This window comes from Dromaius novaehollandiae, chromosome 2, assembly GCF_036370855.1.
Source record: "Dromaius novaehollandiae isolate bDroNov1 chromosome 2, bDroNov1.hap1, whole genome shotgun sequence".
Classification (NCBI taxonomy): domain Eukaryota; kingdom Metazoa; phylum Chordata; class Aves; order Casuariiformes; family Dromaiidae; genus Dromaius; species Dromaius novaehollandiae.
In genome coordinates this window covers 47,715,356-47,742,348 of record NC_088099.1, presented here as the reverse complement: position 1 = coordinate 47,742,348, position 26,993 = coordinate 47,715,356, and the positions used below count along the sequence as shown (strand labels likewise).

Below are 26,993 nucleotides of genomic sequence, written 5' to 3'. Positions count from 1 at the left end.
TTGGGACCACCTACTGATTTATATTGTACAAGACATTTATGTTCCCCCTTAGGAGTTTAGAAAAATCAGTCTATCCCTGTTCTGCAAGTAGGACTCTACAGGGACAAGATGCAATTTAGGAGGCTAGAGAAGGCTTGTAAAATTAATATTTAAACAGGCATTATCAAACAACAATCAGAGCATACAAGCCAACACTCAGAATTTAAAGTCAAATGTAAGACAAATGGAAATATATCAATATAATGATTGCATTGAAAACAATGGTTTAAACAAACTACTAAGCTGTGTTTGTTCCTCAACAGTAAAACTGAAAGCACATCTTTCTGGTGAGAAGACTGAGGCTTATGGTCAGTTTTCCTAGAGCCAGATTTCTTAGCAACTAGAAAACCCATCAGTTACAACTGCATCTGACAGCTCTCGAAACCTTTGCCACTTCCTAGGGTCTTTGTACGCTGTACAGAAGGACAATGAATTCCCTTCAGTATTGTGAAAACCTAAGGGCTGAAGGCAAGTAACCTAGTCATTGGAGCTTTTATCAGAAGAGATAAGATAAGGCAAGATTCACTTGGCTCAAAGAAGCCAAGAGAAACAAGTTGCCCAGCTCTGTTCATACTTTGGAAAAACTCCCCTTTAATATTTACCGAATTCTTGTTTGCTCCCAGTTCCAGGTTATTTTTGATACTTGGAAGTGACTGAAACCAGTGGACATTATCAGGAAGACTGCCAGTATCAAAAATGATCTACTAAAATAACACTTCTTTTCCACTGCTGCCCTCAACTCCCCCCCCCAACCCACCTCACCAATATCTAGTAAAGACCAGAATTGCTTCTTTTAAATAGTATACAATAATGAAAACATGTTTCTTCTGAAAACTCTAAGACCATTCAAAACACCCTTTGCTTTTTACTGTACTCATCTGGGCCAACATCTAGGTTTTGAATACTAGTTCTCACAACAGCTAGAGAGTCTTGAAAATAAAGGAGCAAGACTAGAGAAAAGTGCAGCCTGGGAGGTTGAAAATCATTTGTGATTTCAGGATTTAAAAAACAGGTTATACAAAGCAAACTACAGAATTTAAAATTCATATGTGAGACCTACAGAAATATCTCCATAGAATACACAATGTTCGCATTAAAAGTAAAGGCTCTTGTAAATAAAATGCCGGAAAAAAATTTTGTATAAAGCTAAAATTGATGGTCAATTTTCATTTTCTGAGTTTACAGATGAACAGTAAATAGATACTAGAGAGGGTAGACTCTGCACTGATGAAGGATTCTCAATTTCTCCTCCTTGAAAGAAGACTAAATTGCTGGTGTGAGGCAATACACAGATTTTAACTACCAAGTAAACTCTCAGCAGATCTAACGTTAGCCCATGCTGACCAATGCTTCAGTGTTTCTCTCCTCTGCAACATCTGTTTGACACAATAGGAAAGTTGCTTTGCTGAACTCCATTTGAAGTCTTAAGAAATAAAAAGAAAAAAGAAAAAAGAGCAAGAGCCCATGCTTGCAGTATACTTCTTAGAAGACAGAAACAAAGACAATATTCAACCATTTAGAAGATTTTTATTATAAAATTATTTAAACACCTACATACCAGTAAAAGGCTTAAAACTAGAGATTTTCAGGAATAAAAAAAACAGTAACTCCTAAAAAAGGCACTGTGTTATCTAGGTAGATAGCCCTTAAGTAACTTTTTAATATTAAAAGACATTTCACATAGGTTTAAGTGCTATGCACATCCCAATGTTTGCATTGTGAAAGTGTTCTGAACACAAAACTTCACAAAATTACACTTATCCAGAAAGCTTCTATCTGCAAGCACTATTACAGACATTTGTTTACAACACCTGTGTGCTTCAACTGCTTTGAAATACAAGTTACAGCTCCCACATGGAGTAGCTGCAGCTATATTACGGATACACAGTATGTCATGAGATCACAACTCATGTTCAAGCATGATTGGGCACAAGGAAAGAGGTATAATTTGTGTTTACTTAACAACAATGACTACCTAGGTATGTTTTTGTGACCTTGTATTCAATACAAAATCAACAAAGTATTCAAGTATATTATAGCAGTGAAGGCAATTTTTTCACACCTCTATTTTCTAGACAGAGATATTTCATTTTTATTATCCATTTCATTCACTGAGCTGAGTTCAAAGATAAATAATCTGGTGACTTTTGGTAACTGCAAGTAATTCACTGGGATAAATGGGCCTCCATGCAGTACTTAAGTCATTATGCTCAGTAATTATCAAAAATGCTTCTAAACTTAGTTTCTAAAACAAGTGAAGCATATCAGAATGCTATTTTAGGGGGTTTTTGACTGAAAAAAATCTACCTCAACAAGACTGCTAGAACGCAAAGGTAATTCTAGCTTTCTCTTATTGCTATTAAGAAATATATTTGATATTCACAGTAGAGTATGGAGTGGCTTTCTACCCAACACATACAACTCTGCTTTAGAAAGCTATCGTACAACTGGGCAGGATGCTTTAAATACTGCATTTGCAACCTTTTGCCAAGGATCATACACACTTAAGATAACGATGCTAATAAGTCAAAAAGTTTTCAAGTAATAATATATAGCTCTGATGAACTTTGACTGGCCAGCTTGGCAATTCCAAATAGTACTTAACTTCTACTCTGTTGTTAAGTTTACCTCACTTATGAGGGAGAAAATCCACAAAAGATGGGAAAGGAAGAAGCTCACGGAGAATGGAGTATTTTCCCAACAGCTCTTTCCTACTGACACTGTTCCTGTGGCCATTCCCCCTTATTTTGCTGTTCATAAAAGTTATTTTACAGTTTAAAATATGAACAGTAATGAAAATCTTCTCATTTCCTAAACCCTTTCCATTGCAAGGAATAGTTCTTACAATAAAGTTCTATTTCACCACCACTCTTCCTGAAAACTCAAACAGAGGTTTAGTGCTCATTACAGCTTTCAAGTTTTAGAATCCCCATGTACACCTTTGAGCTAAAGTATGGTCCAATACAAATCTGACAAAGCTGTGGATAGGTTCTTGGATTTTACATAGAAGCAAAACCTGAGCCACATGTCCCAGTTTTTGGATTTTGGTTTAGTTTACTGAGCCACTAATCCTCTAACAGCACAACAAAAAAGAATTACAAGACCATTTTTTAAACAGTTTCCCATACCATTTTTACACAAAACACTTCAGTTCCACTTGCTGTTACAACCAAGTGCCATTCCACTTCTTCCCTACAGTATCCTGATTTCCTCCTTAGTATCTTATGCACAGCAGCCTTACCTTGCTACTTTTTCATGAACAGCTTAAAAAGAAAATTCACACAATATAACTCAGAGCAAGGCATCGCATAAGAACTACTACTGGAATACAGGGATTTTTGTTTGTTTTATTTTTTAAGTGGGATTTCCTTTTATAGGGAAGACACTGTCTCCCTTCTTGGCAAGGTCTCCCTCCCTCTCAGTCAGGAGACATTTGTATGCTCTTTGTATCTTGCTACCAGCCTGCCATGTTACGAGGATCTTTTCCCAATGTTATAAATACAGTTTTAAAGTACAGGTGCACCTATCTACCTGAGGAGTTCTGTAATAAGATGAGGTGCTGACAACTAGTGTAGGAGAAAAATATGTATCACTAACTGACATTTGTCAGTATTCAGAATTCAAACATGAGACAGGACTCAAAAAATACACACTTCTACTGCATCAAGTCTTTGATCATAAGACTAAAAAAAATAGACTGAATTTTCTCTTTACTGTCCTGTCTCTTTTTTAAAGACATAGGGAAAGATGCACACATCCCTCCACGCACTTATATTTTCCTCATCCTGAAGTCCACAGCAAGATTTCATATTCAGTGCATACAGCCTAGGTTATAAACGCCTGATCTTCCTTCTGTTCTGTCAGTCACAAAACTGAAATATTTGCCTGTTCAAAAGTAAACGAATACTTCCAAACACCAGTCCTTGTTGAGAAGACAGCTTGATTCCCTTGAGTGCCTTGGATACCAACTTCCCTTCAGAGAGCTGCACTCTGCCTTGATACATTCTTTGGGTCTTTACTTGGGACACACCAGTCATCTGCCTCTGAGGTAGCTTGATAATGCTTATAAGCAGATTTGTTAAAAACTGGAAGTTTTTCTACTGAGTCCGTGGATAGTGCCTAAAATCAACAAGGAGAAAAGTTACTCAGTTTCTGCCTCTCAATAATGCCATTTTGCAAAAATTCAGGCAGTATATGTTTCAAGTATTAAGCCTCAAAAAAAAGAAAAACTATGCAAATATTTCTAGAAGAGATACAATAATTAAGATTTGCTTTAGTATCTAGGTTTGTCATGGATAATTTGCCAGGACAAATTCAGTATCAGATAATATTTATGTACTTTATAGGCCTTAAAGGTATTCTGTAATTTGTTTTCAAGACAATCCTGGAAACAGTGGAACAGAACTTCCATTTACAGAAGTACAGAAAAACTTTAAAATGGGTTCCCCTCCTCCTTTATATTTTGCAATTAAAAAACTATTTTGTATTGTGCTGGTTAACAGTTAGACAGAAATGCAACATGTATATAGCAGAACAATGAGTGACTTTTTACTTCTAAGTACCAATCACAGTCCTTTCGGCATTTCATAGTCAAAATAAGAGCTTTTTAACTCATGAGCAGAGAATTTGTTTTCCTTAAAATGATACCAAAGTAGTTAACTCATTACATTATTGCTGGTTATCAAAACACATACCTTCAAGTAGATAACAGCATCTGTTCCGTAACCAGATATGGAGTAGAGATTTAGGTCTCCTTGAAAGTATTTAGCATACAGACGAGAAATTGGCAAACCATAGCCAAAGCCAGCCTAAAAAATGAAGTACAACAGAAAATTAAGATTTTCCTTTTTCTTCCCCCACTAGCTGTTATGATATAAAATCAGATAATTGGAAAGTGTCCAGAGATTTTAAACTGCTAAAACGTCTCTGCATTTCCTCTTCCCTTAAAAGAAAATAAAATTCTGACCAGTTTCATAAAGAATATTGAACAGACCATCTTAGATTCTGAAAGAGCTTTTAAAATCAAATCTCCATGGAGGAAGAAAGGGCTATATAAATGTCTTACTTTAATGCATTAAATTTCTTTACTTTTCCCTTCCTGTTTTTTCTACTAAGGCTTGTTTAGTAGAGGTTGATTGCTAGCAGTGATAAAAAACAGTATTCTAAGCCTATCCCAGTTGTGTTTGCCTCCACAAAAATATTTATAATATATTTGAGCACTGAGTGGGAGTGAAGACCAACTAACTTACTGTCACTGGAGCAAAAAAGAGGGGAGAAGAGGTAGATTCAGGTGCTATTCGTCTTCTTTGTTTATACCTTTAAAGGAGATGTTTTTGTCAGCTAAGCTAAACACTTAAAAACTATTCCAGAAAGTGTTAATTTGTATCTTTGAGGCTCAATAATCTCCATATACCCTACAAAGCAGAAAGATGGGACACAATGTTTTGTTATTTAAGATGAATCTAATAGTCTATGCAATACATATGTTATCTTATTAGCAATACAGGTATTGAAATTATCTTACAAGAGGAGTTTGTCGAGCATCATCCATCCTTGGCCTTGGTGCTGTAGAATACGTGTAGCTAAACAGCTGCTCAATTTTCCTTACTGGAACACCACCTCCTCTGTCAGAGATCTGATTTAAGAGAGAATAAAGTTAATTGCAATCATATACTAAAAATAGTACTTAAAATGCTAGTATTTGAGCAAACCCTCCCATAAATGCAGACATTTGTAGAGTATTCTTTTTCAGCTAGATAATTTCTCTAGATAAAGGCTATCAACAGAAGACTCATGCATAGTATCTTTGACCTGTTGTTGGAGGCATCAAGTTCTTTAACAGTATTTATTGTAGCATATGAAATCAAAGATTACATTAACCGCATACTGGTTTTGGCCAATAAATTACCTTAATTGCAAGGTCTTCATGGCCAAGAACAACCGTCACTTCAACTGGAGAAAGGGAAGGACTGTTTTCTTGAAATTCAACTGTTGCCCTCATTGAATTCTATAGAAATTAAGATTATCATTATGAGAAAGCACTGGATATATGTAATTAAAATCACATCTGTGTTATGCAGAGGCTGAGCACAGTTACCATCCTTTCTTGTCAGTGTCTAGCTTCCAAGAACACACTTAGCAATTTCATGTAACACAAGCACAGGAGGCTGTGCACCTAAAAATGACTAAACAGTGCAGCCTCTTCTATGTTTGAAAGATTACATTGTTATTGCCTACCAATGTAAATAAAATAAAGTAACTTCATTAAAGTCAGCAGAATTCTGGACAGGAGCCGAGTGCAGCAGTTGCTAATGATTCCCAGAATTCTGCACCCCATGTTGGCTGCACATGAGTTCACTGCCTCTCAAGATACCTTAACCCACAGGCAAGGCACTAGGGTAAAAATGCACTAAAGACTAATTTTTGAGAGCAGAGGGATACCAATGGTCACTACCTCACATTAAACAACTAGAAGGCCCTACTCTTTCTCTCTCTCTCCCCCTTACCCTGCCCCAGTTATAACCATATAAGAACGTCTAAATATTCTCCTACTAGCTGCAATCATTCCTTTCCCAACTGCCAAAGCTACATCCCCATGTAGCAACTTCTTAGAAATCTCACTGTCCTATACAAAACTTTAATCCACTCAGACCTACCTAGAGAATTTAAATATTTAAGCTCTTGCTCAGAATACTGAGAGAGGAAACAGCTTGTATTTACATACCTTAAAGAGCTCAAAAAGCATGTGAAAGAGATGAGATGGAACATATACAATGTTAATTGGCTCTCTCGGAAATTTTCCTAGAGGGAGGGAAAAAACAAAAACCCAACAAGATTTGAAGGGGAGATGGAACCGTTTTGTTTCTGAATTTTATAGTAAGCAAGTTATATGTTTAAACAAACAAGAAAATACATCAAGTCTTAGTGGGTTCTAAATGAGCAAACAATTTTATGTACTCATATAGTGTTTGAATAGTAATTACCATTTGCTTAATCATAGCTTACTTTCAAAAACTGAAAATCTTTTATTTTTTGCATTTCTATGCAGATGACAAATATTAATTCCATTTTATAAGTAAAGGATTTTAGTGGTTAAGCAGACTGCCCAAGACCAGACAACATGCAGGCAGCTTGGACTAGAACCAAAGTTTCTCAGTCAGTAGCTCCGCTTCCACCTCAAATACAGAACTCCTCTCTGGCAACTTAACTACAGAGTAGTAGTCCTCCTTTTTCAAATTCATATAAATTACCTCAGAAAAATCTGGTATTTAAGATGCAATGACATCTGAATTCTAACAGGGAACATTAAATGAGGTGCTTGTAAAAGCAAATGAAGAGAACCAGCACAACACAAACACATTTGTATGTACCATTAAGGCTGCAGAAATGGAAGCCTTTGGAATAGAGAAGGCAATCTGGTTACCAATAGGAAGAAAGACATAAAAGCCCCTATCTTACCATTCACTTGAGTAAGCTTCAGTTCTGGAGATGTTAAGTAATATTGGTCACACAGCATCTTGGAACTTTGAAAAGCATCTGAAATATTCGTTTAAATAAAATATGTGAAATGAAATATCAAACAGTGTAGCAATTCATTCTAATGCATGACAAAATATAATTTTAACTGCATTAGCTGCTAGGGTGTTACAGACTTAAGCATGTGTTCTACAGGGGACGAAAACATTACAGCCACTGTACGGATTAAGAACTGAGACTAAATAGGCAATCACAGTAGCATGGGCAAATCTTCAGCACAATTTTTAATTCGGTAAAACAGATGCATCTGGGGTATAATTATCTAACAGTAGATGTTGCTGATGTCATCACTGACAACTTTAACTCCCACCTTATTTATCACTTGCTATTCAGACACATTTTACTGCTACTTTATATTTTAAATTTTCTGTTCTATAGAAGCACACATTCCAGCTGACTGTGTTCAGCCACTTCATTAACAAAAACAAAACAAAACCTGTCAGCACCTTGTAAAACCACGTGTTGGTTGCCTGTTAATTACTTGCAAGCAAAAACAAACAGCAATCGCGAAGACAGTTTTTTTTAACGATCTGAGAATATACATACCATTCACTACTTCAACAACATCACAGCATGGATCAATACTTCCAATGTGCCTTGGGTGCCCTGAGCTGGCGTTATCATCGAAAAGAAGGGCTGTTTGAGATGAAAACGATACTGTATTTTATTCCAAATACCGTATTATGAAAAACTTTAAGTTCAAACTAACATGGTGTGATCACAGCACATAACCACAAGAGATACTGAGTATTGTTTATGTCTTTTTCAGCTTACAAATGCTATCTGCTGCCAGCAAGCTATGCTGGCTTCTCTGGTTCAACATCTAAAGGCTATTCAGAGGCAAAGAAAGATCTCTAAGTTTTCCATGCAAGACTTAAAAGTCAGTATTTAGTCTAGATAACCAATACTCTATTACTTTAAAAACTCATACATTCTCTTTCTAACTTTTCACTGCCACATGAAATCATCTGAAGCAGATCTCTAACAGTCTTAGGAGAAGTTTACACTAACATGTTTCTTATTAGGTTGAAATTTTTCCTCGGATAAGAATTTCTACTTACTGTGTTGGTTCATTAGCATCCGGGTAGAAATCCGGCTCATGTAAAAACGATCCAAAAAGTACTGGATATTTTGATTGGTGACAGGATCTACTTTAAAAGTATCTTTGTACTCAATTACTCCTTGTGCCATTGTAGGAACCACATCATGATGTCTGCTTCGGACTCTAATTAATGTATCTATAAAGCTATATCAAAAAGGGATCTCTTTAGAACAATATTCCAAGACAAGACAAGATTTGTACAGAATGATATACTCCAGCAACAGAGGTGATTGTGCAGAGTAAGCTTAATATTAAAATACTTCTAAAGGAATGAAAAAAAGCAGACTGTAACTCCTCACTGACCTAAAGCAGGAGAGTTTGATATTTTTATATTAAAAGGTGTGTTTGTTAGCCATGTCAAATTCACTATCCATTTATTCACTGATAACAGCCTGGGCAGAGGAGAATGCAGGGAGGGAAAAAGACCTCCAGTTCACACCTTAGAAAGAAGCAAGGATGTGACATCACAGATAATTTTTGTTGAAATTTCTCTGTCACAACAGCTTAAGGTAGTGCCTCGAAAAGCAAGCCACAACAGGTCATACTTATCTGCAATATTACTACAACACAATCAAAGATTTAAACTGCTTTGCTCCAAGTGCAACATTTCATGACAGATGATCAAATTGAGCTAGTGACAGTGCTGTCATTCTAAACTGACTACACTTTGAAAAATGAAAAGCAAGATGAAAAGCTCAATGAAAACAAAGGAAAAGCTTACTCGTGTAAGACTTTTTGGTCATCTGGGTTTTTCTGATGGAATTCAACCAGCTCCATTAGGCTTTGGATGTACCTGTTGAAGAAACAAGAAATGCATGCTATTCCTTTGATTGTTATTAGTCTAGGAGCTGGAAAAAGACATTGTCTTGTCCTAATCATTACTCTTAACAAGTCAGCTAAAAGCTTGAAGTATCAAAGTTCCACCGAAGTATGGAATCATGGATAGTCATTTCTTGAACACCTGAACACTGGAAGTTTTAAGTGACTTCTTTCTCGTGCCTGTCACCCAGTCTGGAATCTAAAACTTTTAGGGACCTAAGCTCCCTGTACAGTTCTTGAGAAAACGGAGGTGTTTCAGAAGTGCCGATCAGGAAGCTACCTAAGCAAAAGTTTTCCTGATATTGATCAGCTTGGCACAAGCTAAGCACTTGAGCCTCTTTGTCCAGTCAAGCTAGGGCAACCTCTGACAGCCTAGATGCATTCTGCAAGGGCACAACTATAGCTTGCTAGATTAAGAACAGCTTCTGGATCTCACTCAAATACTTTTCATCCTTTATGTCAGCCATCCTCTCAAACATTACAATTGTGCCAGTAAAGCAAGGTTAACTCAGATTCAACCACTGTCAGTAACCACAGAGATCATGTAAACTGAATTCCAAACACTCAGTGCACATGCCAAGGCAATTTGCTGCAGAACTGAAACTTTATTAATAGCTTCATCAGTGAGAGAATCAAACAAGCACGTCGCCTGCTCTCCCATTCTTGTGTCATGCCTTGCCGATCTGTAAGTACTAGTTGAAAGCAGACACCTTTTCCTCTCTCCCTTCTTAGAAGTAAGAAATTAGATTTGCTCTATGAGCTATTTCAACCTATTAGGTCAAAAAATGCAATTTAAAAAATATCCATGCTGTTTTTCCATTTAACTTTAGTATGCTAGACAAGGGCAATATGTAACAGCTTGCAGTTCAGCTTTGATGAATGGACTGCATTTCTAGTGTATTTTGCTGCTGTCGTCTATCAGTCATATAAAGGCTAGGAAAACAGGGTTGTTAATGTTATGTTATTTTGCAGGCAGAATTTAATGGTTCTTACTTACCAGCTCTTTACTAGTTGTACTGATGGAGTGCTTAGTAATTTATCAGGAAGAAGATCAATTTCTTTCAGTATATTTGCAAACCTCACAGGGAGCTCTTGTCGCAGAAATGTAAAAGATGTTCTCTCACATCCATTAGTTGAGCCTGTAAAATAAGCCCAATATAAAAAAAAAAGGTTTAACATACAAGTATGAACTGCTGTCTTGCAGTTCACTACAGACTTCAGGACTCTATTTCTTTGCAATTGCAACCATCATTCTATGACTGGCCAGTTCTCCCAAATGCACGTATATGCTCGTGCTGAATGTTGTTATGTGACATCAAGACACAGCCCATCCCTTGGGGGCATACTTGTACGTTCCCATTTAGATACAGAACTTGTTTGTAATCCTCTAGAAGAGGCACCCTAGCCATTGTAAACAACATAGGCTTATTAAGGGTGACGTCTGAAAATGTCATGGGAACACAGACTTTACAGCTGCCAAAGCAATAACTGGATATGGGTACAGTATGTCCACTCCGTCAAGTAAAGACTAATGACTCCTCCCTGATAATGTTTAGCACACAACACGAAACATCCATTAGGCGATCTGACTATTATCTCCCCTCCATCCTATTAACAACACCGAAATAGCGCTTTAACGTAGCTTCAGCTTTAACCGAGGCAGTCACAGGATCAGCATCGCCTGGCAACTGGGCTGTGGGATTAAGCCCACGCAGGCTACCTGGGCCGAAGGGTGGCCGCTGCGGGCCGACCCCCCCACCCCCACCCCCCAGCGGGGCCAGGCAGGGCGGCCTCCCCGCTAGGGGGAATATGTCCCCCTCCGGCCCGGGGTGCATCACCGCCCCCCCCCCCGCCCCGGTACCGCCACCCTCAGCGAGGAAAGGGGCCGCGGAGAGACGGGCTCTCAATGGCCGCCGCCGCCGCTTCCCCGCCCCGTCCCGCCCGGCCGCGGCTCTCACCGAAATCCAGCAACTGCTTGATGGAGAGCGGCGAGGGGGAGAAGCGGGAGAAGGTCTCCACCTCCAGCGGCAGCCGGCTGCTGCTGACCCCTGCCAGCGGGGCCGCGCTGCGCAGAGCGATCCGGGCGGCCTTCATGGCTCTCGAGGCGGCAGCGAGGAAGGCAGGTGGGGGGGGGGGAGTGGGTGGGTGGTACGTGGGTGGTACGTAGGTAGTTCGGTCGGTCGGTCGGTCGGTCGGTCCCCGCAGGGCTGTGGCGGTGTCCACGCGCCACCGTCGCTCTGTGGCTGGGGGCCGCCACGTGCCGCTTCTATTTACAGCCTCCCAGGGGCGGGGCTCCCCGCAAGCCACGTCCCCTAACGGAACCTTCTCCTCGCGGGCGGCGCGTGACGGCCGTTAGGGACAGGGAGACCCGCCAGCGCCGCGGGCGCGCCGCCAGCTGCACCGGGGCACCGAGGCGGCGGATGGGGCGGGGCGGGGCGGGATCAGGGCTGCGGCGGGGGCGCTGCTCGCTGCGCCGCCCACCAGTGACCTTGTTTACTCGTTAGGTGCAGGGCAATGTCAGCCCTCCCGCTGCCGGGCTGCCTGGACACGAACCGAGGGGCTTTTCGCTCCCGCCGCCTTTCATTGGCTGCTCGGAGCGAGAGTGAGCCAATGGGCGCCGGCCCCCGGGCGGCCTGGTTGGGCGCCCGCACCGGGCGGGCACGCGGGGGCTGTTGGCGTTAGGGCCTGGGCCGCCATGTTGAGGCATCGAGGGCTGCAGCGACCCTTTCAGGGATTCATCGCCATGGCAATGCAAAGGCCTCTAACACGCTTACTCTTTAATTTCACACTGCGTGGTGGGTGGCATGTAGAGAACTCAGATGGCAGCCCTCAAGCCTTGCATAGTCTAGTGAGGAGGACAAAACACCCATAGTAGCAAGGTGTACAGCTCCTGGCCAGCTACTAAATGTGTGACCCATCACCAGCCTGGCTCGTCCCAGGTGACAGCTTTCTGTATGAGGTTGCTGTTGGCCGTGTTGAGATGGTGGTGCTGCCTGTGGTGCTGAGGCCTGGGGAAGTGACGGGTGGAGGGAGACACTGCTGTTCTGCAGGATGGTGGCTGCCATTTGGTGCTGGCAGCTGTCACTGCAGTGGTACTGCTAACACTGAGCTGGGTCCTGATACAGAGGAGGGAAAATACCTTGAGGTTTGCAGCCTCCTTCTTTGCATTAAGTGCAGGGGATGCTAGTGAGGGAATTACTAAAGCCCAGAGTCTGTGCAGAGAGTACATGGGAGTACAAGGCTCACAGATTGGATCCTGAACACTCAGAGTTTTTGACATGTAGGTTATCATGGTGACCTGGAGTAATAGTGACCAAATATTTAAAAGACAGCTGCTTTGGTGACACACTGGCTCCAAATGCCTGAGTGACCCTATTTACTCTCTCTACAGCTAACCTGAGACTTGATTGACTGAACTGCTCTCTCACTACCAGCTAGTCTTCCAGGATCACAGATGAGCTGGGAAAAGTCTGCACACCCTTCCTCTTTTGTGGAGAGAGAACTTTGCTCTCCAATGCTGTCTGGCATTTTACCAAGTCCACGAGTCTACTTAAATAAAGGCAGTGTTTGCATAAGGTGTTGAAGAATGGAGTTAGTTTCAGCAAAGGAGTTCCTGATGTCCTAAATCTCGGTCACTAACAGCAGGACTGTGTGACAATAAAACAATGATATAAAAGAGTCTAGTCTTACTACCCACATATAACTTCTCAGTCCAATTTATATACATGTATAAACACACACAAATATCTGTATGTGTGTACTTTTTTGAGGGGGAGGAAGATACATTCTGAACAAGAAATTCACATACTTAGTTTAATGTACAGAGAAGACCACTGGCTTGTTCTTAGGTTTTTTAATGAAGCTTTATGTCATTTTTTGCCTTCCTAGTCTTTATATCTGCTGTCCTTGCTGACTGTTCCACTTCCACAATACTTGCTGTTTTATTATTTTATCTCCATGGATGAGTTACTCTTTTATTGTTCCATCAGATATATTAGGCTTGATGATCACAGTGATAGAAGTGTTGGCATATGAAATGCAAAATGAAGCAAAATAAAGACACCAAGTAGTAGCACATGCAACCTTTTTGATTTTTCCTGCTCTTGCCAGAAGATTACGGTTTGGGAATAGATGCTGGGGTTTCATTTTGACTGATTTAACTGTTTTCCTGCAAGTTGCAGATGACTCATTGAGATAAAAAAAATCCAAAAAATTGTTTAAATTATGGAGCATGTATAAATTATTTTTTGTTTTCTTTTCATTTTCTTCCTGAAGCAAATAATCAATGGGAAACATAAGAATCTCAAGATTAACATTTTTCTGTAAACAAAGTCATCTGCACTGGACAGTTGTTCACTATTTGATTCTCACTGAGATTCTCCATTTTAATCTGCTTGTTTGCCGACCCTGCTAAATATAAAGAACTTGTATAACCTTTGTGTGTAATCATATTACATATTCCATTCTGAATAGGAAAAGATCTACTAGGAATAATTCTTGTTATTTGCATTCTTTATCTTTACAGAAATTTGTTTTCTCATAATTTTCCTGATAGTTACGTGCAGTGAGGGGATGAACAAAAGTCTTAAAGGTTCTGTTTAACTCTTAACAAACAGTACAATAGTAGCTGCAGGAAATGTAGGGAAAGTGTTGTCTTTCCCAAGTATTGAGAGAATAAGGCTCCAGTAATTCAAAACCTGGTCGCTTTTCAAAACAAACCAAACTTCTATAAGAATTTTACATACCAGCAGCCCACAAGTATTATTTCAACAACTAACAGTTTTGTTACTCTAATGACTGCTTCTGGAAGGAGGCATGTCTCCTTCATAATGCAAATTTGCCTCTATAACTCTTCATATGATGTTTTATACATTACAGAATGTTTTGAGCAATATTACTTCCCATTCCTGAAAAAATGAATGTTATAGTTGGGCAATAACTGTTAGGAATGTTCTGAATATTGGCCCAGAAGCTAATTTTTTATGCACAAAGTAACAACTTACCTGGATTCCCTGTCAGCCAAGTTACATGTGAATGAAAAACTAGGCTATGAATATTGTAACCACTCCAAATAACTCCACAATCTCTCCTAACTACAGTAGTTTGTTCTCCCTTTCTTTCCTCTCTAAATCACCATTTTCCCCCTCCTCTTGAAGCCCTAGTGCATGTGACAATTAGAGGTATTGGTATTAGAAAACAGCTTTGACAATGAAAAACAGTGTCAGATTCTGAACTGTAGTATTCATCAAATGTTTTCTCATTGTTGCTATTTCAGTATTTTAATTTTCTCTTCTGTAATGCCCTAAGGCAAGTTTTGAAAAGGGAGTAACAACACTTTCAGTTGTTGTTTCAGTTATTTCAGTCACAGTAATGTTTTGCTGACTATCCCTAAGAAAATGGGGTTAACATTTCATTTTGCACAGCAGCCAGGTCCAATATAGCAGAACGAGTAAGACCACAGTCCTATTCATTTGTTCCCTAAAATGCTATCCACTGCAATCAGCTGTCCCCCCCGCCCCGACGTTCCTGATGTCATCCTGGGTGCCGGAGACATAACGTGCCGTGCTTAGGGCAGAGCTGTGCTCCTGACGGGCCAGGATATGTGACAACTGGCCATGTTGCAGTTGTCTACTGGAAGGTGTCCTGGCTGACTTTGCCCTGCCATTTCCTCAGTGGGGACGCAGATTTAAGGCTCTCTCTCCTGAGCCATCTGCCAACGGGTGCTGGAGACACAACGTGCTGTGCTGGGGTTGGAGCTCCTCTCCTGCCCAGCGGAAATGTGTGTGACACTTGGTGGGGTTGCTGCTGTCTAGTAGGGTGCATCTTGGCTGAGCTTCCCCTGCCTTGTCCTCAATGTGGACCAAAATTTGAATCTGTTCTTCTAATGCAGCTGCCAGTTTGCACAAAGTTTGTAGGAGATGGATTATCTTTCAAACTTGGTTGAAATTGGGTAACCGTTATTAGGGAGGGTTTGGTAGACAGGTTTTGAATGTAAAGGAAGGAGCGGTCTGGTGACTGAAAGGTGAGAGCTCTATTTGCAGCACTTGGTCAAATTTCTAGCAGTACCACGGGCAAAGCCCTCGATCTCTGCGTACAGGTCTGCATTTATCTGTCTGGGTCAATACTTTATTCCACCAGCATGTCATGAGATTTATTTTCTAAATATGTGCACAGCCCTTCGTGTGGAAAAAAGCGACAAAAATAGCATTAAAGCCAGGGTCACATCATCCTGTGCTCATCTTTCTGCCACCCGACGTTATGCAGCCGCAGAAGTTGTCAGGCTGCCGAGAGGGCTCCCAGCGCAGTGAAAATAGTCAAAGTGGGTGAAAGGTTGCTGGCTCCACACAAACACACTCTGGGTCAGGCCTGGCTGAGCAAAGTTTAGTAAGTGAAAGGTCGTGCAGCCGTGCCAGCGCTTGCGCAATATCCTCTGCGCTCCCATATTTTGCAAAAGTCAGAGTACAGTAGTTGGATCGTTTTACTGCTGGTGTTCTGGCCTGTAATCTGCTTGGAGCTGTAAACATCCTTCAGCCTGTGCCTGCCAACTGAGCCGTGGTAAACAGGAGACACCCTTTTTTTCTGGTTCTCTGCCTTCGTTATTCACATATTCTGATGCTTTCTGTTAACTGCTTTAAAATCACAATTCACGTAGGGCAAAGCACAATAGATTACTGGTTTTAAAATATTGTTATTCCAAAAAATAGCTAGAGACTTGCATGAGATAAACTCTAGGTGTTTCAAACTGGAGCTTAGAGATGAGCAGAAAGAGGGGGAGAGCTATTTGGAGTATAACTCTACCCTAGAGGAAAAAAGCTAGGACTCAAACTGTGAAAAAATATGCCTCACTCAAAGTCTGTTTGATGAAAAGCCTGTTACTAGAGCGTGTTGAATTTAGGAGGCTGCTTGCTATGCCAGAGGACAGTAATCTTCAGCTAAGAACACCACTGCAGAGAAAATAGAGATGAATCGTCACTGTGGGCTGGAGCTGATCTAAAGTGTAGAGATAGACAAAAAATGTCCTTCTCTGATGTCAACTGGCTGCCTCAGCAGTTGTGGGAGAGCGTGAGCTGTCCTGTATGAGAGCTGCTGCTGCAGCAGAGGCAATGGCAGAAGAAGGGGATCATCGGGAGAGCTGCTCTGCCCAGCGGCTACCCTCACCCTAAGCTGCCCTGCTTTGAAGAAGAGCTCCCGGGAAAAGGTGCACAACTTGAGAAAAGTCAGAATAAAAGTGAGTATTGTCAGGAGAATATGTCATTTAAGGCCCAGATATGTTTCAGCAGAATCAGAAAGCAGTTAGATTTTTCTATAGGAACTTGGGAAGGGAGTTAGTAAAACAAGATGGATCAGTTTAAAAGTTTCAGGTTAGAAATCTAAGAAACACAACACCCTGGGAAGTAGGATCTCCAGCACGACTCTAACCCTCACTCTAGTCATGGGCTTTGAATTGGTATGCACATTTCTTTGGTCTTTCAGGTTGGACCACCAAGGGTGAAGATGAGGTATTTTTGCTAGTTCTTTTATATGTCAACTACCCTTGATACTGCTGACTGTAGTAGGAGGCTTGGTAAAGTGGATGTGATGGCTTGAATGTCCACATTATTTCTGCTCAGAATGATAGCACTGAATCATTATGCCAGATTATTTTGTTTGAGGCTAATCTTAGAAAGCATTTTGTCTGCCCTCTTGTTCCTTTGCAGGATTTCTCTCCTCTGATGCACAAGCGTATATTTTCTTCTCACGTCTGACATAGGAACTTGAATGAGAATTTTAGAGGCATCACTTAGGAGAAAACTTGCTATGGTGCTGTCTGCCCCCTCTTTGAAAAGAGCTGCAGAGTTTCCAGGTGTTACTGGACTGCTGGTCGCTCCCAGGGGTTCAGATTGCCCAGAGGGATCTTGTTTCCGGTTTGCAACATTGTGACTATTATTACTGAAGTGTGAACTCACAGATATTCTTAAGCCGATCTTAATGAAGATTGAATTTCCATTATGTGCTCTACAGAAGATACCCACACAGTAAGCCTATGGGACTTTTGTTATTTAGTGAAATGTTGTATAACTGCAGGCTAAGCCATAATAGCTGCAGTTGAATATGAAAATGAACGTGTTTATGTATTAAAATAGTCCTGGTAAAGAACCAGTACAATTAAAATATTGCCAGTGCACCATTAAAGTTGTTTGCCATTGGATCTGGATAGGTACAGCAATATTTTTGTATCACATGACTAAAAGATATCTAATTATGGGTAAATCATCAACTGCTGTGTTGCTAAAGCAGAACAAGGTTAAAGCACAACAGCTTAAACAAGGAAAATGTTCCGTTAATTGTGGAACTGTTTTAATCCTGCAGTGTACTAGACTCTACTTTAGTAGAGTATATGGAGTTTGATTATTCACTGGCTTTTTTTTTTTCACTAGAATTCCTTTAATATTCTTTATCCACATTGGCATTTTCAAATTAATTTTTCAATATTGCACTCATCTAACTGTCCTCTGAACTGAAAAGTAAAATAGTCAGAGTTGTGCTGATACTTGGTTTACAAGATTTCAGTCTACCTAAAGTGGCATAAAACCCCACAGTTTAGTTTAATATTTGTTCATTTCTCTGATTTAAATGACACCAACATTCTAAATGCATTGTAGTGTTTATACACATGCATTCACAAACATGTTTTATTTAGTTTCTATACAGGAGAAAACCCTAGACATGCAAAAACACTGAATGAAGGAAGTAGGATTTTTTTAACTAACATATTTACCTGTTTCAGAAAAGCTCAAAATGTGTGCAAATACAAATCTTGATTCCATACTACCTGGAACATAATTCCTTTAGTACAAATAATCAATAATAAGTTTGCAGGCATTGGTTTCACAAAGCTTTCTTTGAAAAAATACATTTTAACATGCTAACATTAGGATACAGTCTTCAAAATAGAGATGAAAAATGTCTTTGCTGCCTTTGAGACCAATTGAATTGTGAGTTTAAATGGACATAAATCTGTTATTAGCAATACAGATTTTCACTGCAAAAAGCAGGTTCATTTGAAATGTATAAAATCTCCATTTACACCTGATAGGAAACATTGTAACTTTTTCTTACATAGTGTTGGAGAAGTGTGAATTTTCAAGACTTATATTTCATGACTGGTAATTATTAATAAATATTTAAGCAAGTTTGGATATTTGGAGAGTTCCTCATCCCCAGAGGGAAATGCAAGCTTACTGTGTGGTTCATAAAGTACTGGAGAAACGTTACAATATTTTAATGTTAAAATCAAATAAAAAGTCTATTGTAAACTACTAGAAGATATCCTAGCCAAGAGCAAACTTGGTAAAGACTACAGGAGGCCTTGCTAGCTTTCAGCAAGTGCTCAAAGGGAGGGCAGTGTTTTCTGCCAAGGTAGCTGCTATAGCACCAGTTTTCTCTCTGCTTCTCATTCCAGATATGCTGTGTGAAAGCCTGAAAACCTGTACATTATTTGCAACTCTCTGTGTGCTGAAGCTTAGGGAACTGTAATAAGAAAGCTATAAAAAAAGCATGGAAAGTTAGTATTCAGAAACATGTATGTAGTTCCAGCAAGAGTACAGTAATAATTTGAATAAGCTACTTAAGCTGATATTGCATGGGTATTGCCACACTTAAGTGAACAACAAGGATATCTGTATTTGTTTCTACAGATATGTTGGGCTGTCTTACAATAGAGCCTGCACATGGAAGTGACACATATGCTAAAATCCCCTCATATATAGAAAAATAGAGTCTTTAAATTGTAGGTATTTACATCAAAAGGTAAAGTCATTGCTGGATTCAAATCAGTGCCAAGAATCCTATCTGCGATATGACTTTACTGAAACTGACCTTTGATGGCTTGGGAAAAATCAGAGATTCTGTGAAAGTGAACTAATAAAAACACTTCTATAACATTTCCCATACAAAAATTCTTAGTCAAACTTTTATTATATTTCTGACTCTTCCTGTGAAATATAGTGTATGGATTTGATATCTGCACCTTATGTATGAAAAAACTCAAAGGGGTAGTTGGCTATATTTTGAAAAGCAGTCTGTAATTTTGTGTGACTCAGTTTTGGCTGCGTAACAGAGGTCTTGAGACCTTGCAGTTCTTAGAGACTCGAGTCAGATTTGTGAACACTCATCGCCTTGGAAAATTAAGTGCTAGGTCTGACCGACATCCTGAATTTAATTGTAGTTTTGAAAATATGGTATAAATTTCTTACTCCAAGTCACTTAAAGAGATAAGTTATGGCATTCTGACTCCCATAGTCCTCTCTTTCAAATGCAAAGGGTGTGTGTACCATGTTTAACCATTCTTGGAGAAATCTATCTAAAATTGTACATCTGAAGCATCCAGATAATTCTAGCCCTTTATAGTGAGTTCATATTTCAAATCTTGTGCCAAATGCTTGAAGTCCTTGGAGCAAAGAAGACCCAGAGGGAACATATAAAATTATATAGGAAAGGCACCAATTCACTCTTGCTGAGCAATAATTTGGTTTGGTTTAGTAACCTGTGAAGTGGTTCACTGAAATGATGAACTTTAAGGAAACTATAAGGAGTGTGATTATTGATATCTGCTGTAGGTGACCTTTATGTGCTGAAAAGATCATGAGGTAGTCGAGACAAAAAAATTACAACCTCCTTTTCTTCTTCTGTTTAATGGTCTGAAATTGAAAAATTGGATCTATTGAACCCCAGTTAAAAGTTAGGACTGCCAAATAAAATAAGGCTACCACCTGCAACTTACAGTTTTCCAAATATGTTATTTATATACCTTAGAGACTAAATGCTCTTACTCAAGGGAGTCTTGACTCACTCCTCTTATCTGAACATAAATCACCTTAGATTTTTTCCATCTATTCACTACCTGTTCCATTAACTTTGCCCTTTATTGTGAAGAAATATATTCCATCATTTTAAAGGAATAGGTAAAGGCATAGGTAGATACATATCATCTAACATTTTCACTCTTGATTCTTTTTTCAGTGTCTTGATAAGAACTGCGTGCCTCTCTATCTTTTCTAGTTTTGAGTATTTTTATGGGTGACTTCAGGGTTTGTATCAACCTATTCTAAACTCTTGTCAGTATTGTGAAATTTATACATGTATTGATCAACTTGCAGGACATGGTCAATGCTCCAGCATCACAGTTCCCAGCATTATATCAATATATACCAGGTAGCATTTCAAATGCATTAACTATGCAAGTGGCCTTTTGACTCTCTGCTTGGGAGCTTCTCCCACAAGACTGACTACAGAGTTAGCATGCTGATTACCCCAGCAGTCTGAGGCTGACATTTTAAGTGTCACTCATCATCTTGATTAGGGACCAAAAATGCAATAGCATGCCACTGAGTATGTTCCATGACACAGACATTGCCCGAGACATTGCCTGTGTGTGCTAGAAACTGGAAATGCTGATGGGGATCCAGGCTGGAGCCAGAATAAGTATTGCTTTTCTTTATTTAAATAGCCCCCTAGCAATTCCTCTATAATCACGTCAGTTGAATTATTTTTTCCAGAACTCCTGTCCTGTCCTGTCCTGTCCTGTCCTATCCCAGCCCATCCTATCCTATCCTATCCTATCCTATCCTATCCTATCCTATCCTATCCTATCCTACTGTTACCATTATAATAAACAGATGTTTTCCAGAAGTGCACTGAGCAACATGATGAATATTTGAAATATGTGATTGCCATCTTCTTTGTATTTTTTCCATTCAGAAGGCTATTCATTTTCACATTGTTTAAAATTAATGTTATGTCTGATTTACAGTTTACAGCATGGCCAAAAGAATGTGTTTTCTGCTTGCAATAGAAGTGTAGGGAGTGTATAATAGCTCCTAATTGCTGTAGGTATTTGCTACATTGCCTTGGCTTGGCCTCAGAGAAAGTTTTTGTGTGCTTGTAGGAGAGATCTATTCTATGCTATGACTGGGAAACTGAGCTGTCACCAGCAGTGTTCAAACCAGCATTTCAAGTAATCTTTTAAGTATTTGGGGATCTGACAACTGAGTGTCTGAAAATAGGATAAGGAGAAGCTGTTTATAGGAAAGGACTGACTTTATATGCTCACTATTTACTGCATTGCTGAAGAGCTGTGCTGTAACGTTCTGTACTAGTGAAAGTTCACAAAGAACTGATGAGCTCAGGCATTAGTAAAGTCTACCATTTTCAGCAGGATGGTATGAAATCCTCTTGCCAGCTGCAAACAGTATAAAGTATTATGTCTAGCTATTGCAGTGTGAGAGATCGTTGTATATGTGTTATTTCCAATTACCAGATAGTGTGTGGATGATTATGAATAAAGTCCTAATCTGAAGTCTACTACAATCAGTTAAATGTTTCCAGTCATTTCAGCTGTGGGAATTGGGTCAGGCTTCCGTAAGATAGGTGAGGGTAAAATGCCTAGTGAAAAGAAAAGTCAATTTTAGGCTTTATATTTTTCAGTCATTTTTAACAATACTCAGAAAAATATTTTGGAATGTGACTTGCTTCTTGTTCCACTTCCTACATTCCACATAGATTAATTCAATGAATTTTTATTATGACTGCCTAACTTAAAGAAAGCAATGACCTAGGTCACATTTGCAAGAAAAAGTAAAACAGATGTGCACCTTCTTACTTTGAAATCTTTTTTGTACATACTTGTTCCTTCTAGCTAAAATAAGCAATACTTTGGTTTCAAAAATATTATGAAAAGGATGTTCACCATTGGTCATGGATTGTCAGAGGAAAGAAGTATAGGTGTCTGAACTGAGAGAGACCAGCAAGGAGGTAATGTTCAGGGATCTGTTGCCAGGACTCACTGTTACTGGGGGCAAATGGAGAGGGAGAACCCCCCATAAGCACCAGTACCTGAGCGCACTCTGAGATCAGGAGAGGAGTGAGAGGCACCTAACACTGGAACTACTGAATAATACAACAGTATCACCTGTCTCTTCTCCAGATGCCTTGTACTAAGTAGCAAGAAATTATTTGAAAGGTAAGATGGAACCCCGCATGGAAATCTGTAGCACACTGAATTTTGCATTCACAAGATCTCGGTGAAGTGAGCCTCCTTCTATTTTTGAGTCAGTTATTGGGGCCATGGACATAGTGTTCTCTTAGATTGCTCTTGTGAGACTAGACATGACATTTTAGCTGGCCTCACCAAACCAACCCAGTCATGTCCATACTGCATCATTTATCACTAAACCAACCCAGTTGTGTCAATACAGTGCAGACTCCTTCTAGGACAGTCCTGTCAAGACCCTTTTAGGATTCATACCACCATGAGATAAGGAGCTCTGATTAGCTGTTGCCATTATGCTTCAGTGCCTCCTAGCTAGTGGCTGAGAAGAGATGATCTTACTGTTTTTTTTTGCACTGGGGAGGAGAAGCAACTGGATGAGAATGTGGACTTAAGACCCATACTCAAAACAAGACTAGTCAGAAGGCAAGGCATGGGTCATAAGTGCTGCACACTTTATTCTTAGCAAGAGACACAAGCCTACTGTATTGTTCAAGTCAAATTATCTTTACTTTCCTCACTCCCATATGCTTTGGATAAAGGCTCTTGCTATCAGCACAAACAACAATTTTTTCCATGCCTCAGTGCCACGTAGTTGTTTAAAAATCACCCTAGACATTTTACAGACATAACTCTGCTGCTTGCCTCACCTTAAACTATGAAACTGTCTACTCGAGGAATCAGCTACGGGCCACCTGAATCCAAACACTAAGACTTGCATGTCTGACTAAGACTAAGACATGGGCAAAGTCACAAGAAGTTTCTGTTGTAATAGCCCTTCAAAGAATCCCTGAAATTATGTGTCACATAGCAACAGTCTTTAGCCCTAAGCTACACAAAATTCCTTCAAAGTTTGTCAGACCCCACTCTGGCCTTTGTGTTAGCTCCTAAATCAAGATTGAAAGCTCTCTGCCCAATTAGTCAATGTCTGGAGAGAACATCACAATTCAGCCTAAAGCTATCATTTGCTGTTGCCTGTAGACATTTAGTCTGAAGATCCAGCTGACGATCCAAGTCCATGAAGACATCTTTCCTTGTGTAATGGTATCTGAAATGATCAGAAACCTAAGGGTTTTCAAAATAATAAAAGGAGTCTAGGCAGATTGTCACAAAGAACGACTCTGGGAGACAGCCTGACTGCGTCTTTGAGAAGATTAGGGTGGAGGGAGAGGAGACAAAAGTTTATGGATAGAAAAATGCTGGGGCTCCTTACCAGCCAACTACTCAGTACCCTTTCTGCTGTCTCGTTAGCCTCTGCAGCCACTGGATGCCCACCCTGAAGTACTAATTGTGAAAGCATGAGCCAGCATGTTTGTGATTATCAAACTGTATGTGAAGATTCCCCTTCTTCTCTTTCCCACTGCAGCTCCAGGTCTAATACAGCAATGTATGCATTTCATCCTTCACCCAAATCTCAGAGGTGGGCTGGAGATGCTGCTGTATGGATGCTTTATGAACATCTCTGCGGTGAAGCAGGAGGGATTCCAATGTGTGGTTGGTTGCTTCTCAGCCCAGCCTTCCTCTTAGGCCTGGGAGCCCTTCAACCACCTTTCCCAAATCAGGGCTTTTCCATTCATCATTCTCTGAACCCTAATCTAAAACTCAATTCTAACCTACCTAGTCCACCCCAAAGGGAGAAGAAATTTGAGCTGGGAGCTAAAAAGGAAGACTAGAAGCAGCCAGAGAATTGTTGGCTCTGGGTAGCCCATAGTGTGAGGAGGAGGTGGGCCACAGTCAGAGGGAGCTATGGACAAATAGGTCATTTCTGTTTGACTGCTTGGCAGTAGGGTGGCTTTGCAACTGAGCAAAGGGTGGACAAGAGGAGAGTGGAGGAACCTCAGTTGTTGGGTGACATGAAAGGACCTGTAGAGCTACAGTTGAGAGCTGGTCCTGGAAAAGGCCAAGTACCTGTCCTTGAGGTGAACTTCAGCTGGGTCACATATTCTTGAGGTAGATTGGAAGGGAGCAGGCTGGGGAGAGGGCAAGAATTGTAAGAAGGCAATACAGTCATCCCCCTCTTTGCACTGGCTTAGGAATGGTCCCTGGGAGATGATGAGAGTTGGTGTCCACAGAGGCTAATGCCCATAACTTGCATTTCACTTGAGGCATATCACCTCTGTGCACTTCTGAGTAGGGTAGGAGATAGGGTTAGTTTTGGGAAGAGGGGAGGAGGCCTGGATGAGTATCTTGGACTTGAAAGGCCCCATACCCTTTTACAGGAGTTGTTTTTGAGTCAACTGCCCATAGATGCCTACTGTTTGGCACAGAGGATAAGGAGGGGTGGGAGAACCCTGATCAACAGAGGAGAGAGAATAATGGGCAGGGCTGAGGTAAGGGCTGGCACCTGGAAGGCACCATGGACCATGTTTTTGTATGAACCTCTGTGTCAGGGGCTTTGGAGATTGTGTTGGAGCTGGGCTGAGAAGCGTGCAAGGGTTGTGGGTCTGGGGTGCACACTAAATCTTCAGTCCTAGCCCCCAGTGCCTGTGGGGAGTGTTTGGCATTTCAGAGTCTTTCCTCTTCTTTTCCCTAAACGTCAGTCTAAGCAGTACCCTTGCCATCCCACTGTGCACAGGTCTGAGAAGGCCACAGTGGCAGAAGAGAGGATTTGGCCTGATTATGCGTCTGGTAAATTTTAATCCAGGGCAATAACCAACGGAGGTTCTATCACCTCTGTGGGTATTCCTGCTTTTCCCCACAATGCCAACTCCATTTTGCTAGTTAGCTTTGCTGGTTTTACAAATGTTAAGCATTGTTGATTGGCCACTTCTAAGCCCAGCCGTTATCTTCATAGCCTCTTCTCTACCTATACTCTAGGCTTTTCCAGTAATTTGTTTTCTGAAATTCAACCCCTAACCCTATCACAAACACTATTAATCTATAGTAATAGAGTAAGTATGGACTACAACTACTGTGTTTTAGGGTTCAGGAGGGGCTTAGAAATAGAAGAGTTGAGTTGTCCAGTATTTTTGTGGGTTTTTTAAATTTGATATTATTGCTGTTATTGTTATTATGGCGAATATTAACAAATAGCCCACACTGTAGGCTCTGTTCATACTATTGAATAGCCCACAGAGGGCCAGTAGCATATCCTAATATTTTAATATCCATATCCTAATATTTTATTTCAGTCCCTTTTTACTGTCTTTTTCATATTGTTAGACTGGGAGTTACAGTTGGGGTGAGTGTGGAATTGAAGTTTATGAAAAGAAAGAAAATGAGGCTACAGGTCATCTGTGGATCTTGAGTGCTCTGCTCCCTGAGGCTGGGATGAGTCTTGTGCTGGCAGTGCTGTTACTTCACCTTAACTCCAGCTTTATCCATTAATTAGGTAAAATACGGGGTTAGGTTTCAGGTTTCTTTGAGTATTTAGAAAAAGAAAAGAGGAAGAGCCCATGTGGATGTTTTGTTGCCCGGAGGCTGGGATGAGTAATGAGCAGTAGTTGCCAGTTGTTTATTTTAGCTCTAATTTATTCACTGACCAGTACAGATCATAAGGATTAGGGTGAAGATTAGGGTTAGGAAAGGGAGTAAGTTATTGTTCAGATGACTTGTGCATTCAAAGTCTAGGCTGAGGCTTTCCATTGGTATTGGTCATGAATGTACGTGGGGTTTTAGGGTAGGGGTATGGCTAGGGCTAGGGCTGGGGTCAGGGTCAGAAAAGAAAAGTATTGCAGAACCTGGCTTATTGCAGTGCTGGATATGCAAGAATCTAATGGTTAACCTATTGTGTAGACTGTCTGACACCTTATCTTCAGTTAATACTAGGTTTAGGGTTAGAGTTAGGGTTAGGGTTAGGAGAAGTGGAGTATTCCATTTTATAGATGGCCTAACTGAAAGAGGAGAGGTGGTACTGATAGGGGTCAAAGGCTTATATGATGTTTTAGCCTAGGTTTCATCACTTATCAATATAAAGTTTCACTGTGTTGATGGAGTTTGTATAAGGCTTCAGAAAAGGAAGCATGGAAAAGCCCAGGTTTTTGATATACTAGAATGAGGGCTCAGTTTGATGCAGACTAATGAATGGAAGTATTTTATCCACAGTTAAGCCCAGGTGTACATAAATTATTGTACACAGCGTAAGGAAAAGGTAAAAGGGACAAGGTTATTTATCCACGTAGAATGGTCCATAAGCTTAGAAAGAGTATTGGGCTTGGAAGGGATCAAATATTAAGGTTTCATTTTAGTCCCTATTCTGATCACCAATATACATTGTCACCTATGCCTAAACACAACACCAGTGTTATGAACTAGTATAGGTTCAGGAAGAGTAATAGTCTGAGCTCCATTCAGGTGTTTGAACCTAAGTGTCTACTGTATATGTTGAACATCCACATGGGTATGGCTGATAACGTAGAGGACTTAGGAGAGATCTCTGTTTCTCTTCTGAAGTGGCAGCTATAGTAGGGTGAACTGAAGTTCTCAGATGGTATTTGAGAGACTAAATTTTTGCTGTATGGCTGTAGGGCT

The 26,993-nt window shown here is 40.3% G+C and overlaps 1 protein-coding gene and 1 long non-coding RNA gene across 2 annotated transcripts; one reads left to right on the top strand and one right to left on the bottom strand.

Annotated features, from left to right (window-relative positions):
• Positions 1-1,546: 1,546 nt before the first annotated feature.
• Positions 1,547-11,763, bottom strand: PDK4 (pyruvate dehydrogenase kinase 4). Its single transcript, XM_026099518.2, has 11 exons — positions 11,455-11,763; positions 10,494-10,635; positions 9,399-9,470; positions 8,637-8,821; positions 8,122-8,211; positions 7,498-7,575; positions 6,764-6,840; positions 5,948-6,046; positions 5,564-5,674; positions 4,734-4,847; positions 1,547-4,158 (listed from the first exon to the last, which is right to left on the bottom strand). The coding sequence occupies exons 1-11, from the start codon at positions 11,588-11,590 to the stop codon at positions 4,015-4,017; spliced, it is 1,248 nt and encodes a 415-aa protein (XP_025955303.2). The 5' UTR covers positions 11,591-11,763; the 3' UTR covers positions 1,547-4,014.
• A 4,450-nt stretch (positions 11,764-16,213) lies between these two features.
• Positions 16,214-18,677, top strand: LOC135327486 (uncharacterized). The gene is made up of 2 exons (XR_010387669.1): positions 16,214-16,724; positions 17,194-18,677. It is a non-coding gene; the product is annotated as an uncharacterized LOC135327486 (long non-coding RNA).
• Positions 18,678-26,993: the final 8,316 nt, after the last annotated feature.

Bases quoted from the DNA above. Each gene is read 5' to 3' on its own strand.
- PDK4 (XM_026099518.2), bottom strand. From the start codon at position 11,590: ATGAAGGCCGCCCGGATCGCTCTGCGCAGCGCGGCCCCGCTGGCAGGG. The intron at 10,636-11,454 runs GTGAGAGCCGCG...CTTATTTTACAG, and splicing joins CAAGCAGTTGCTGGATTTCG to GCTCAACTAATGGATGTGAG. The intron at 4,848-5,563 runs GTAAGATAATTT...TTCATTTTTTAG, and splicing joins ATGCTCGACAAACTCCTCTT to GCTGGCTTTGGCTATGGTTT.